At 38.3% G+C, this 13,305-nt stretch overlaps 2 protein-coding genes and 1 pseudogene across 2 annotated transcripts; all 3 read left to right on the top strand.

The window, feature by feature from the left end:
- Nucleotides 1-229: 229 nt before the first annotated feature.
- On the top strand, nucleotides 230-3,834 carry prdx5 (peroxiredoxin 5). The gene is made up of 6 exons (XM_062432694.1): nucleotides 230-491; nucleotides 1,793-1,927; nucleotides 2,017-2,148; nucleotides 2,560-2,598; nucleotides 2,691-2,755; nucleotides 3,467-3,834. The coding sequence occupies exons 1-6, from the start codon at nucleotides 393-395 to the stop codon at nucleotides 3,570-3,572; spliced, it is 576 nt and encodes a 191-aa protein (XP_062288678.1). The 5' UTR covers nucleotides 230-392; the 3' UTR covers nucleotides 3,573-3,834.
- Nucleotides 3,835-6,108: 2,274 nt separating this feature from the next.
- Nucleotides 6,109-6,731, top strand: LOC133994274 (barrier-to-autointegration factor-like; annotated as a pseudogene).
- A 933-nt stretch (nucleotides 6,732-7,664) lies between these two features.
- On the top strand, nucleotides 7,665-11,574 carry banf1 (BAF nuclear assembly factor 1). Its single transcript, XM_062433563.1, has 3 exons — nucleotides 7,665-7,758; nucleotides 8,848-9,006; nucleotides 9,686-11,574. The coding sequence occupies exons 2-3, from the start codon at nucleotides 8,881-8,883 to the stop codon at nucleotides 9,830-9,832; spliced, it is 273 nt and encodes a 90-aa protein (XP_062289547.1). The 5' UTR covers nucleotides 7,665-7,758; nucleotides 8,848-8,880; the 3' UTR covers nucleotides 9,833-11,574.
- The last annotated feature ends 1,731 nt before the right edge of the window (nucleotides 11,575-13,305 follow it).

Raw genomic sequence — 13,305 nt, 5'->3', positions numbered from 1 at the left:
GTCGCCTTGCCTGATATTCAATAGATAGAAACCTTGGTGAGTTTTAGCAGACTTGTCATGTCTCCATCAGCAGCTTTCAGTTTTATTTCAAACATACTAACTTACTGTCCACAACACCAGCTCTCAGTCTAACAGCTACTTCTTTAACATATGGCTTCTTGCTAGCAGATGGCGCAGTAAATAAAGATTTAGTGGGCCCAAATCTGGACGCTAGGTTAAGTCCCAGCAGCCAAACTCAATGTGTCAGTGTGTGTAACAGTACAGCAGAGTGGAGTGAGGTGTGGTTGAGGTTGAGGTGTGTCCCGTCTATAAACGGAGCGACAGGAACTGCACACCGTGCAAACCCACCGGAGAGAAACAGTCAAAGCTAGCCGGTTAAATAACGAGCCACGATGCTTTCTATCACAGCCCCTCTCGTTAGGTCCAGCCGTGCCGTCCAGTGCTCTGCAAGGCTGCTCCACACGTCTCCTCTTGCCAAAATGCCAATTCAGGTAAGACTTGCGTACGTTTTTTTTTTAATTATCTAACATTAGCTGTGTGTGTTGCAGGGCAGGCAAACACTCTTTTACTGCCTGTCAATCACACAAACTGCACGGTTACATTAAGGGTATTTATCTGTGTAGCTCACAGTGCTAACTCCGTCTCTGACACTGGTCGCCATGATGTCAGCCGTTAGCTAGAAATGAGGGTTTGTTTGTTTGTTTATTACACCGTGACGGCCACTCGGTACGTTACCAGCTGCTTCCTTCACTCCTGTCGGGCAACATGTGAAGGTCGCTTAAAGCAAACTGTCAATGATTAACGCTGCTGTGTCGACACTAGGAAACAGGGCTGCTTACGCCGTATTAAAGGCCTGAGTAGTTCATATTAATCTTGCGTTGCCCTATCAGTCTGTTTTTAATGTTTTAGTTCAAATGTGACAAGTTAGTTAACTTACAACTATGTGGAAGCGTCCCTGCACTTCACAGCTCTGCACACAGTTATGAATACATTTAATATCCACAAGATGGTAACCATAGCTGCTAAAGTGTATATTTATTGTTACTGGGAGCTTGTTGAAACTGCGTTTAAGCACTCAGCGTGTTTTGTATTAGCCGTGACACTCAAGTCAACCCGTCAATACCAATCTTTATTATTTTAAACAAGTCATTCAGCCATTTGTAAGCACGCACCTGTATGTAGGTCGTGTCTAGACGGTAACCCTAGATTGAAAGTCTCGCGAGACTCTTCATATTATTCATGTCTCTGTTTTAAGACGTTCCGACGCTGTGGTTAATGTCTCGATATGTTTAGGCACAAGAAACACTTGGTTAGAGTTAACATGGTTTTGGTTAAATTGATCATTTGTAACATTGTTTGGGTTAAGGTCACCAATTCCTGACAAATATCGCGAGAGTGTTCGTAACTGTAGGGTTACTGTGTGTGCACCTCCATCTCTATATGGGGGTTTGTCGCCCTCCAGTGGTCAGCAACTAAAGTGTGCGTCTATTACAACAATATAAATTAGTCCTGCCAACTCCCTACTAAACCACAATGCCTTAATCTAAGCTTTAACGAGAGGCCTAATTGGAGGTTTATTTAATAATCCCTTATTATGTTGAGTAAGTAATACAATAGCATTGCTAGCATACTGTACACAGGTGATGTGTATGTTGTGCAAGTATGCTGACAATGTCTACCCTGATGTATGAAATAAATTCTGCTCAACAGCAAATAAAAATAAGAACTGACATTATTTTGATGTGGCAATTTAAAAAGTAATTTTGTGTATATTATCTCAATCCCCATTTAGGTGGGTGCAAAACTTCCAGCTGTGGAGGTCCAGGAGGGCGAGCCTGGAAACAAGGTGGCTATGGATCAGCTCTTCAAGGGGAAGAAAGGAGTCCTCTTCGCTGTACCCGGAGCTTTCACCCCTGGTTGTTCCAAGGTGAGTCCGCACCGTTCACTTTATTTGCCATGTGTTGGGCAAAATGATCTTTGCATCAGTCGACCTTATATTTCTCTTCTTGCTTTCAGACTCATCTCCCAGGTTTTGTGGAGCAGGCTGCAGACTTGAAGGCTAAAGGTATCCAAGAGGTTGCCTGCGTGTCTGTCAATGATGCATTTGTCATGTCTGCCTGGGGAAAGGAGCATGGAGCAGATGGTAAGGTATGGACGACAATTATTGTGTGACAGGCCATTTCTGCGACAACCTGCATCTACAAAGTCAAACTGTGAGATAAAAGCAGATCACATATTATTATAATCATCCAGAAGTCAATCATGTGACATTCACATATAGATGTTAAAGAGCCATGGACAATTCCTGTCAGACATAAATGGGGAAATCCGATTTGGCACCAGTTTCTAGTGGATTTGACCAGTGCGTAGACCCAGTAATCTGCCACACATTATCAAAGGCTGTTTGGTATCTCTGACAGCAACATGCTGACAGGAGACCATAAAGAAAAGATGAGGCATCACACTCTTAATATACTCCAAGCATTGATATCATTCGTGAGTTTATTGACACGGTAGTTATACTTAGATTGTTGAGCTTCCTGCTATTTTCTTCTCCAGGTTCGAATGCTGGCTGATCCCACTGGAGCATTTACACAGGTAAACTAAATCCTCTGGTATACTTTATGTACTTTCTGTTTAAAGTTTTATGTTTGTGTACACTGATCTGTCTTTTTCTCTCTGCCTCTTAGGCTGTTGACTTGTTACTTGACAGTGATCAGATTGTGCAGGTACTTGGGAACAAGCGATCCAAGAGGTACAGATACTTCCTCTGACTTCAGTTATTGAATGATACATTAATATAGCACACGTGTTTAAGCTGTTGTTTTCTTGTGTTAAATCCAATGTAAAGGCAGGCTGTGTCCAAAAATACTCTATTTACTACAGTAGTGTACCGTTTTCACTGTCCACCATTCAATTTAAGTGTATGAATTTATATTGTGAAATGTACATACTATATAGTGCCAAGTCAAATATTCCTGCAATCAAAAGAAAGAAATAGTACAATACTTTCTGCTACAAATCCAACTATGCAATACATTGCATTTTATGATTGCAAAAATGACATGTCATGTGACTTGACACCTGTCAGTGATGAAAAAAAAAGTTTGTCATCATGTTTCTGAATTCTCAGTTTACTGCTCACGCTTGAATAAACTATTATATACTGTATACTATAATGGAGACGGTAGTGAATGGTTGAACAAGAAAGAGATTTCGGACACAGCCTCAGACGTGCAACCACTTTTTGTTCGATATCAGAAGTGGACACACAAAGATACAGGTACACGTAAGCGTATTAGAGTACTGAAGACTAGACATGAAGAGTAGCTATCAAGGCATATTTCATCTAAAATGGAATCTCTTTTTCACATCATTTGTATTGGACTGAGTAAGTGTCTGGCTTTCACAGTCACATTTGAAGTTCATAGCTATAAGTCAGTCTGTACTTCATCCTGTGTTTCAGATATTCTATGTTGGTGGAGGATGGAGTTGTGAAGAAGATCAATGTGGAGCCTGATGGCACCGGGCTGACATGCAGCCTGGCTTCCAGTATTCTCTCTGAGCTGTAGGCTTTTTCACAGCCTATTACACCCAAATGTTAACCTTTAGTTACTGTAAAAGTTGCACTAACAAAGCCCAGGTCCAACCTGTTCAAGCTTCCTCCTTTTCTCAAAGACGTATGCAATTGCCTCATGTACACTAGTACTGAAAACAGAGCTGGAAGGCACTTAATGCGCACAAATATGAGATGAATGGCATTCCAAAGGACTGTGCATCATCCTCTGTATTATGTTCCTTGATAGTTAATAAAATTCACCCTGAAAGCAATAATCAATGTTTTCCTGTATTGTTTTTAGTGAAAGTTATTTAGTGGATATTGATTTATAAAACTGCAGCTGTGACCTTTTTTTTTTAATAATAAAAGATGCAAGAAGACAAATGCCCAGTGTCATCATGTTTTATGTTATGATGCACACCACAAGCAAGGCATTTTTCCCTCATTGTAGTTCATAGAATAAAAAAAAAATCAAAGTAAAAGAATTAATGTGGTCAAGATTGGCCATCTGAAAATGTACTTGACTAAAAGGGCAGATGAAAACATTGTATAAAAATAACTTTGTTTACTCCAGCCTACACACGCATGCATAATTTATGCTAACTATAACTTTCAGAAGCACATTGCATTCATTATTTAATAGTGTCAGTGTCACCACATTGGGTCTTTTGAGGTTTGGCAACACATATGAGCAGAAATGTACATCGCCTCAGTTATTTGACATTTTCATTGTTAAATATTAAGAGGTGTGCAGCAATCTTTTTTTTTTGTTATTTTCAACATAATTTGATAAATGTATTAATCTGAAGGCCACTGATCTATATGACTAGGAGAGGTATATGAAGAATGTGACCTTAAAAAGTGTGAATTTTCACTCATATCTATGTAACATTGGGATATGTTATGAGACCACAGCAACCCGATTGAGCTTTCAGGAACAGACAGTGTGTTTTGGAAGCTTATTACTTGCATTACATATGTGACAAAAGGTTGGATCAAAACTAGTCTACTTGCATTATCAGAAAAAAAAGTAGTTGCTACCATGTTGATGAGATGTATTTAAATTACTTAATCAAAGTAATGTAACTTAATACATTTGATGACTTTTCTAATTTTCTTACGAATGTTTTCAGCTGTTAGGGTAAGTGTACCAATTAAGCCCACCAAAATCTAAGTTCAGGTGTTTTTCATGGATACTGACATGATTTATAAGGGAGATCATTTCTTATAAAGCAAGATTTATCTCTCATTTGAAAATGTTTTCATTAGTTCATGTAGATTTTGGAATATAAAATAAAGATATTTTCTGAAAAAAGTCTTGCATAGTTTGCCTTTAGCCCATTACTTATACAGGGTGTCAGTTTTCTATCAAAGAGTGAATTCCACTGTGTGCAGAATGCTGCATGCATGTCTGCAAAGTGTTTTGTATTTGTGTATTTTCACAGCTCAATGTCAGTAAATATTGTACAGTTAGTATTGGACTATAGGAGAGATACAGGCCTGTACAGGTAGAGTCATTTAAGGTTTTGAATGGGTCTGTTGGTCTCCGGAGGTGTGGTTACAACAATTGAACATGATTGGCATGGCCTGTGCCTGGTGGTTCAGCCCAATGTAATATCTTTTTCCCTTGTGGTGCCCCTGAACATCATATCAATAAAAAGATAAGGCTCAATGATGTGGACAAACCATAATAAATTCATGGGACAAATGTTAACCGTCACGTGACGCCGACCAGTGAAGTAGTGGGACAAGAGACGAGTGTGTTGCATTGTGGTTGCTGGTGTTTATATAAAAGCAGAAACTACACCACTCTCCAGTCATATTCAGACTCAGGACGTGAGAAGGTACGTTACAACTCAGGCGTAACTTTGCATGGCTGTGATTATCTTAACACGTTTTCATTATGGTTTTATTACTATAATTAAATCACAACCAAAATTCACTGCTAGTATTAGCTACTGGTATTAATATAACTTTAAATAATGTCTTGGTAATACATCAATATAATGACGTGCCACAATTTCAGGTGTCCAGTCCTCTTTTTTTACCAGATTGAAAAGCTGTTTTTATCAGTTTTAAGATCTGTAAAGGGCTAATACAGCACGAAGGATACAGTTTACGATTAGTTAAAGTGTAACAAAGAGATACTTATTACCATGAGGGTAAAGACTTTATGACTGTTTAGATAAAAAGCTTCTGTTGGTGTATATAAATTGGGCAATATAGTGTTGTGCACTCTGCTCAGTTTCTGATCACTTTCCCTTTCAAGATCACTTTTTGGCATGACCAAATATGAGACAACATGACATAATTTAAGTATGTTATCTTATCCAATTATTATCTATCCAACAGGAAGTTCAAGCTGAGTCTCAGCAATCAATTACCCGTGGTCTATTCAGAAAAAGATTACCAAAAAAATAACAAGTACATTAACAAAAAGATGGATGGGTATTGATTCCCTTTGTGGTAGGCATTTCACTGTATTTGTTTTACATTATTTTGCATTACAGGTCAGTAGTTGATGATTTCTGACCATCTACAAAGCAGCCATGTCGTCGACGTCCAAAAAACATAGAGACTTTGTGGGCGAGCCCATGAGCGAGAAGCCTGTGATGGCTCTTGCATCGGAGAGGTCCTTGGCAAACGACTGGAGGAGAAAGGTTTTGACAAGGTGACAGGTGGAAATTAAGCATTTCTTTATTGACAGGTTATTTATCAGTCTTTTATATGAGTCATCAAAATGACACTCAACAGTAAAACATCATCTTACAGTAACACAAGATACTATAAAGATAAAGATAAGACAACCTTTTTTATTAATCCCACAGTGGGGAAAATTCACCGCTACAGCAGCTCAAAAAGATATGAGAAAAACAAGAAGAACTTGCATTAAATTGTATATTGTAGGAAAAAACAAGTTGCCTCTTTTAACTTTTTTACTGCTATCTTGTTGGCTGCCACTATTGTTGCAGGACGTCCTTTAATTTGCTTTTCTAATTGTGTGTTCATTACTACCTCCACAGGCGTATGTCGTCCTCGGGTTTAGTTTCTAGTGCTAAAGAAAGATGAGGAGCTTTTCGGGGACTGGCTGAAGGACACTTGTGGGGCAAATGCCAAACAACAAGGTGACTGCTATGGCTGTCTTAAAGAATGGTGTGACGCCTTCCTGTAAACCATTCAGGCGCTGTTTTCTACTTTTGAAGTCCAAACTGAGCATTACCTCTTCAGTTATTGTGGAAATGTTTACCCCATCTGTTCAGATATTATCAATATAGTATATGTAAATGAACTAGGTATCTGCATAATCATTATATCACCATTATATTAAAAATACCCAACAATACAAAATGATGGTGTCACATGTCACATGGCATTACAGTTAGGCCAGCATCGCAGGTAACAGTTAACTTTTTGCAGCATGTTCCAGGTCATCATGACAAGTAAAGCTTCATTTTTTGGCAGTAAAACTGTCAAGACTCAAGGCTATAGCTGATGTAATGTATGAGAGAAGTGTAAGGGTCTCTTCAGATAAGTTCTACCTCAGATGGGTGTAAAAGAATGCAAATCACAGATTGTCCTCATCTATTTTTGGCTGGTATATGTGTCCATCTGTTGGGGCTAGGTGCTGGTGGGGGGGGTGGGGGGTCTGTTCTGTGGTATGTTGAATTTATATCTGTATTGTATGGAGAACTGTTGTTGTTTCTTACTATGGAAAACTCAATAAACAGATTGTCTTTCGATGCCTGGTACTTATGTTATGCATAGTAAATCTAATATTTCATTGAACTCTGCCTCGGATGGTGTCTTTTTGACTCTTGGAGTTTAATTCAACTGTTTTAATTGAAAATACACATTGAGTTTTAACTGTTCCAAACTGAAGGTTTTTTCTGCAACATGATCTTCAGCTTCACCACCAACTAACACTGTACACATTAATAAGGTTTACTGAAATTTAAAACATATATTTACATCATACAAGTAAAAGCATAAGACTCTAAATTAATGAATTAATGGGACAAACCATAGATACATATACGTACAGTATGTCTATGGGACAAACGTTAGTTGTCACGTGACGTCGACTAGTGACGTAGTGGGACACGGGACGTGCGCGTTGCATTGTGGTCGCCGGTGTTCGTACAGAAACAGAAACTACACACCACTCTCTCCGGTAATATTCAGATACAGGACGTGAGAAGGTAAGTTACAACTCAGGCGTGATATGTCGTGACTGTAGTCGCCTTAAATACCCCATGAATTAAATAGTAGAGTTTGAAGTGAAAAGCCAGTGGTTAGCTAGCCCGGCTAACGCTGATGCTACGTTAGCATTAAGTCCATTTGAAGGCGCTGCTCTCTGGCCTCACACAGCAACATTTATAGACTACGGTGAGGATTACTTACACGTCATGTTATATTTGCAGATAGCAAACACCTGCTGCTAACACCCGGTGAGTCAGAGGGAAATAGACGTTTAAATGAATCAGTGTGGAGCATGTTAGCTAGTCATGCTAAAGTTGTTAGCAATGAAAGGTATTCGCGCGCGATTCAACGGAGGTGAAAATGAAAGAGTGTAAACACAGGCCTCCATTATTCAGAGTGATGTGCGTGTCTGCTTATCTGTGTAGCTGTGTCTATATTTGAATGCTGGACACACATTAACGTTGTTTTTTAAAATGTTATTATTATAATTAAATCACGACTTTGTCAATAAAGTTTTGTGCAGCGTCTGTTCGTCTGCGGTTGTTTTCTGCGTGGTCAAAGCAATGGGCTAAAATACACTGCTAGTATTAGCTACTGGTATTAATATAACTTTAAATAATGTCTTGGTATTACAGCAGTATAATTATTGAAATTCCGTAATTTCAGGTGTCCAGTCCCCTTTTTTAACCGACTTTAAAATCTGTGAAGGGCTAATACAGCCTGTAACATACAGTTTACGATTATTCAGGTGAAGTTAAACGAAGACGAGGGTAACGTTTTTCTATTGTCTGCACTTAATGACTGTTTTATCCGGATGTAAGCCGCTGTAGGTGTATATAAATCGGGCAATACAGTGTTAACATGATGATCTTATCCAATTACTTTTAATGGTTGCTATTACTAGACTGGCCATCTGATGTAGCTGAAAATACAAGAACTTAAACTGAGGCTCAGCAGTCAATTATCCCTAGTCTATTCAGAGAAAGACTACACAAAAACAAAAAGATTCAAACAGTTGATGGGTATTCATTCCCTTTGTGGTATGTGCTTCATTGTATTTATTTGCCATTGTGATCTTTGCATTACAGGTCAAGGGATCTTTCACAGTCTACAAAGCAGCCATGTCGTCGACGTCCCAAAAACATAGAGACTTTGTGGCCGAGCCCATGGGCGAGAAGCCTGTGAATGCTCTTGCAGGCATCGGAGAGGTCCTTGGCAAACGACTGGAGGAGAAAGGTTTTGACAAGGTGACAGCAAGCATATCTTGATTAACAGGTTATTCACCAGTCTTTTAAATGAATCATCAGAATGGCAGTAAAACTCTTTTTAATCTTACAGTAACACAAGATATTATAAAAATAAAGATAAGATAACCTTTTTTATTGATCCCACAGTGGGAAGAAATTCACAGCTACAGCAACTCAAAAAGATAGGGATATGAGAAAAACAATTAAAAAAAATATATGTATACAACAACAATAAAATTTAAAAACTAAAAAAGGACCTTAAAGTGCAATTATAGTGCAGCATTGTACAGTCTGGCTGCAGTGGGAATGAAGGACCTGCAGGGGTGTTCCTACTTACACTTGGGGTGTATGAGTCTGTCTCTGAAGGAGCTGCTTAAGGCCCTCACAGTCTGATGCAGAGGGTGGGAGGTGTTGTCCATGATGGTGGGTGCATAAAATGCATTAAATTCTACAATGTAGGAAAAAAATCAGGCTGCCTCTTATCTTTTTTACTGCTATCTTGTTGGCTGCCAAACCTGTCCGGGTTTCATTTTTGCATGTCCGACATTTGTTTGTGTGACATTTCATCAAGCTTGATCTATTTTCAGTAAACTGTCCAGCCTTCAAAACAACAGGGCCACTGATGCAGGACGTCCTTTTATTTGCTTTTCTAATTGTGTGTTCATCTCTACCTCCACAGGCGTATGTCGTCCTCGGGCAGTTTCTAGTGCTAAAGAAAGATGAGGAGCTTTTCCGGGACTGGCTGAAGGACACTTGTGGGGCAAATGCCAAACAACAAGGTGACTGCTTTGGCTGTCTTAAAGAATGGTGTGACGCCTTCCTATAAACCATTCAGCCGCTGTTTTCTACTTTTGAAGTCCAAACTGTACATTACCTCTTCAGTGATCTTCAGCTACACCATATATATCAACTGACACTGTACACATTAATGAGGTTTTCTGAAGTCAACATGTTTTTAAAAGATGCTTATTGTGGTTGGTGTGTTGATGAAATCCTGCAGCCTGAAAATCCCAAATAGAAGTCACACATGCCCCTCTTATGGTCTTTGACAAATAGGTGTAGTTTTATAGTTGCTAACTCTTTCTCTCTTAAACTTTTGACTGCTCTGATTTGTCGTAGTAAACAAACTGCTTGACAGAAAGCATTAAAGGCATACTATGTAGCTTTTTTCTAAAAATCAATAAATACACTTCCAAAAATGATCCATATCAGTCAATACTTATGACCCACTAGAAGTGTGTAGTGGTGTTTGTATCTACAGAGACTCTGCTCTCTGCATTTTTTTATTATTTTGCTGTGTTCATGATGTTTCTTAGCGTCAGCCTTCGGGCAATGGGTGTGTAGCTCCCAACCAATAACAGTGTGTTTATTTGTGCTTTAGAACAAAACCGCTGTAACCGCCGATCAGAAAATATTTAATTTCTCTGATTGACAGCTTTGTTCTCCCTAGCACTTCTCTCTCTCTCTCTCTCTCTCTCTCTCTCTCTCTCTCGCTTGCTTGTGGCTGCTTAAGGCTGAATTATAAATTGGTATTACATCCATTGTTCATCATTCACTAAAATGTGTCTTTTCAAGCTCAACCTCAGCAGTTTGTTCATTGTTCAAACATTTTACCATTCTGGTGTAATCTTAGTTCACGCATTGTTCTTCCTTGAAATGTGATTTATCAGTACAATCCAGACTAATGTTTGTACTTAAATTCAACTCCTGGGCTTCTTTCCTGTTTTTAAAGCCATTGGAAAGTGTGTAATGTAAGCTGTATTAGTTTTTTCTTCTTTTTTTTTTAAATGACAGAGCATACCACAGTTTAGTATCCTATACTGTAATTCTATCAACAATTTGGTAGTCTGTTTGAAGTGTTTTGCAGACGATGTAAATGAGTTATAAAGACACATGAAAACTGAACCTCAAAAACTGATGTCACACTGGTCTTTGCTGAGAATTATATATATATATTTTGTAATTATGAAAGATTTGCAGTTTTAACTTCTTGAAACCCCCTCACATCTGATCTGCTCAGAGCTTGTTTGAACCTGAAGATGGAAATGTGTACAAATAAAGATGCCAATGTTACAAACTCAAACACCCAATAACGTGTCAGTCTATTGCTGACAAGCGTACATTTACATAATTAACTTAGTAGTGGGTTTCTACTGGATTCACTAGATAATACTTTTTCTTACAAAGCTTTTAGTACTTGCCTGAAGTTCTGGGGGTCGAATCAATTGATGTGGCTGGTTGGTGTGTTCAGTGACTGCCATGATGTAAGGACTATGTGAGTAGTATTGATTGAACATTGCAGTGAAGCAACACCAAATGCATTGCAAGTTTTTCATGCTATCCAGGCATAAAACCATCCTTATGACAACATTGTCAAAATCATATGGCGGCCATCTTAATCAAAACACAGCCATGAAACACGAGTCAGCACTATTTTTCCAGTAACAGTTAAGTGGCTAAAGTAGCTGATATGCTGAAGTAATCTGGTTGAATGTGTTAGAGGCTTCAATAGAAATTGACCTTGGTTCTCATTTTGCAAATAAAAATCCAAACAAGATTGAGAAAAAACTGTCCAGTAGTCTTGATTTAAATATAAGATGTCTTGTATTTGCCTCTAAACAAAAACAAGTATTTGATCTAAATTTCCAATGGCTTTAAATGAAGAGGGATACCACTTATGTTTGTGTTTTGTAACCTGAAGAAGACGTAAATACTGTAATATTATCTTTGACTGTCTCTCTAAACATGAGATGCCTTAATGCATGATAGTTTTGGCATATTATCCAGTCAGATCATCTATAAAATCTGCAGTAGTGCATGTCCAAGCAGTTACCACATAACCTCACACTGAGTAATGCTGGCACCCAGCAGTCACCAGCTGTATGACAATGTAAGACTACGTTCACACTGCAAGCCTTAGTGCTCTATTTAGATTTATGGCTCAGATTTTTTTTGGTTGAACACGAAGAAAGATGTCAGACGCAGCATGCTGTCATTTATATGTGGATGTGTTGAGCAGAGGATAACAAGAAAAAAGAGCCAGATTTTTATGAATGATTTTTCTGATGTGACCGAAAATCAGGCCTGTATCTGATTGAGGACCACATGAGGGTGGATTCAATTACAATTGAAAAAAATCAGATTTGGGCCACTTCTGTCTGCAGTCTGAATGTAGCTTAACAGTTTTGTAGCCTCACCTTGTTAACACACTAGCTGATGTGTTTGCCTTTGACCATGAAAGCTTTCACTTTTTTATATTTCTCTTATTATAGATAAAAGTATGAGATTTGGACACTTTTTTTTTACATCTTCATTAAAGATTGCATTTTTATCAAATAAAATCACAAATGAAAAAAAACCTTTGATGACAGGAGGTTTTATTTCAATGCTTGATATTCCACGGTTCTTTCACCAAAGCTCCGAATTTTGATTATTGAAAATACATTGGTCAATTTTTGAAAAGGTCCAGAGCAGGGGTCCCATGAAACATGTCCCCCCCATGAAACATGTCAAAGATGCCACGGAACTCGTGAAAGGATCACATCAGGAAAGCAGTTTCCTTTTGTGTGTGTGGGTATGACTCAAAACAACTGAGCAATGGCCTGTACTCTGGATGCAGAAATAACCATGGAAGAAGTGAAACCTTTAATTAAAATTGGAACTCCCAAGTCAGTCTCATCAGTCCTCTCTTTAAGAATATTATCCATGATCTGCTGGAAACCGTTGAAGGACCAATCTGCTCTGGAGACCCTGATTAGTCAAAGTGATGATGTACACCTGTCCAAGTACATTATAACTGCTGTATTTATATTTTTGCCTTAAAGAAATAGAGAAAATAAATTGTTAATGTGACACTCATAATAATCAAATATCTCATTTTGCTTTAATGGCTTAGATTATACATGTCAATAAACCCTGGAATGTTGTTTTTTTGGGTTAGTGTGCTATTGAACTATAAAATCTTGATTTGACAGTGACCAGATGCTCAGAATTGTTACTGAAGTTTCACAGTAGCACCTAATGCAGACACATACACACATTTCCACATCCACACTACAGCAACAGCATAGAAATGAGCAAAAATGCTTAATAAAACTCTGACATGATTATAGCCCACTCATAAATAACTGTTGTAACAAGTAACTGCCAAAACAGAGGAAACACTGTACTGAATGAGGAATACAAAATGCTGACAACACATGGGATTCAGCTTTAAAGAACACTGCAAGTAACTTTATAAGTGAAGCATTTCTGTTCTGACGGAAGAAGGGATGTTATTACCTCCATCTATAGGTCTTC

This window comes from Scomber scombrus, chromosome 14, assembly GCF_963691925.1.
Source record: "Scomber scombrus chromosome 14, fScoSco1.1, whole genome shotgun sequence".
In the NCBI taxonomy this organism is placed as follows: Eukaryota; Metazoa; Chordata; class Actinopteri; order Scombriformes; family Scombridae; genus Scomber; species Scomber scombrus.
The sequence above is the reverse complement of the archived record's forward strand: the minus strand, read 5'-3'. Positions and strand labels throughout refer to the sequence as shown.

Bases quoted from the DNA above. Each gene is read 5' to 3' on its own strand.
- prdx5 (XM_062432694.1), top strand. From the start codon at position 393: ATGCTTTCTATCACAGCCCCTCTCGTTAGGTCCAGCCGTGCCGTCCAG. The intron at 492-1,792 runs GTAAGACTTGCG...ATCCCCATTTAG, and splicing joins TTGCCAAAATGCCAATTCAG to GTGGGTGCAAAACTTCCAGC. The intron at 1,928-2,016 runs GTGAGTCCGCAC...TCTTGCTTTCAG, and splicing joins TCACCCCTGGTTGTTCCAAG to ACTCATCTCCCAGGTTTTGT.
- banf1 (XM_062433563.1), top strand. From the start codon at position 8,881: ATGTCGTCGACGTCCCAAAAACATAGAGACTTTGTGGCCGAGCCCATG. The intron at 9,007-9,685 runs GTGACAGCAAGC...CTACCTCCACAG, and splicing joins AGGAGAAAGGTTTTGACAAG to GCGTATGTCGTCCTCGGGCA.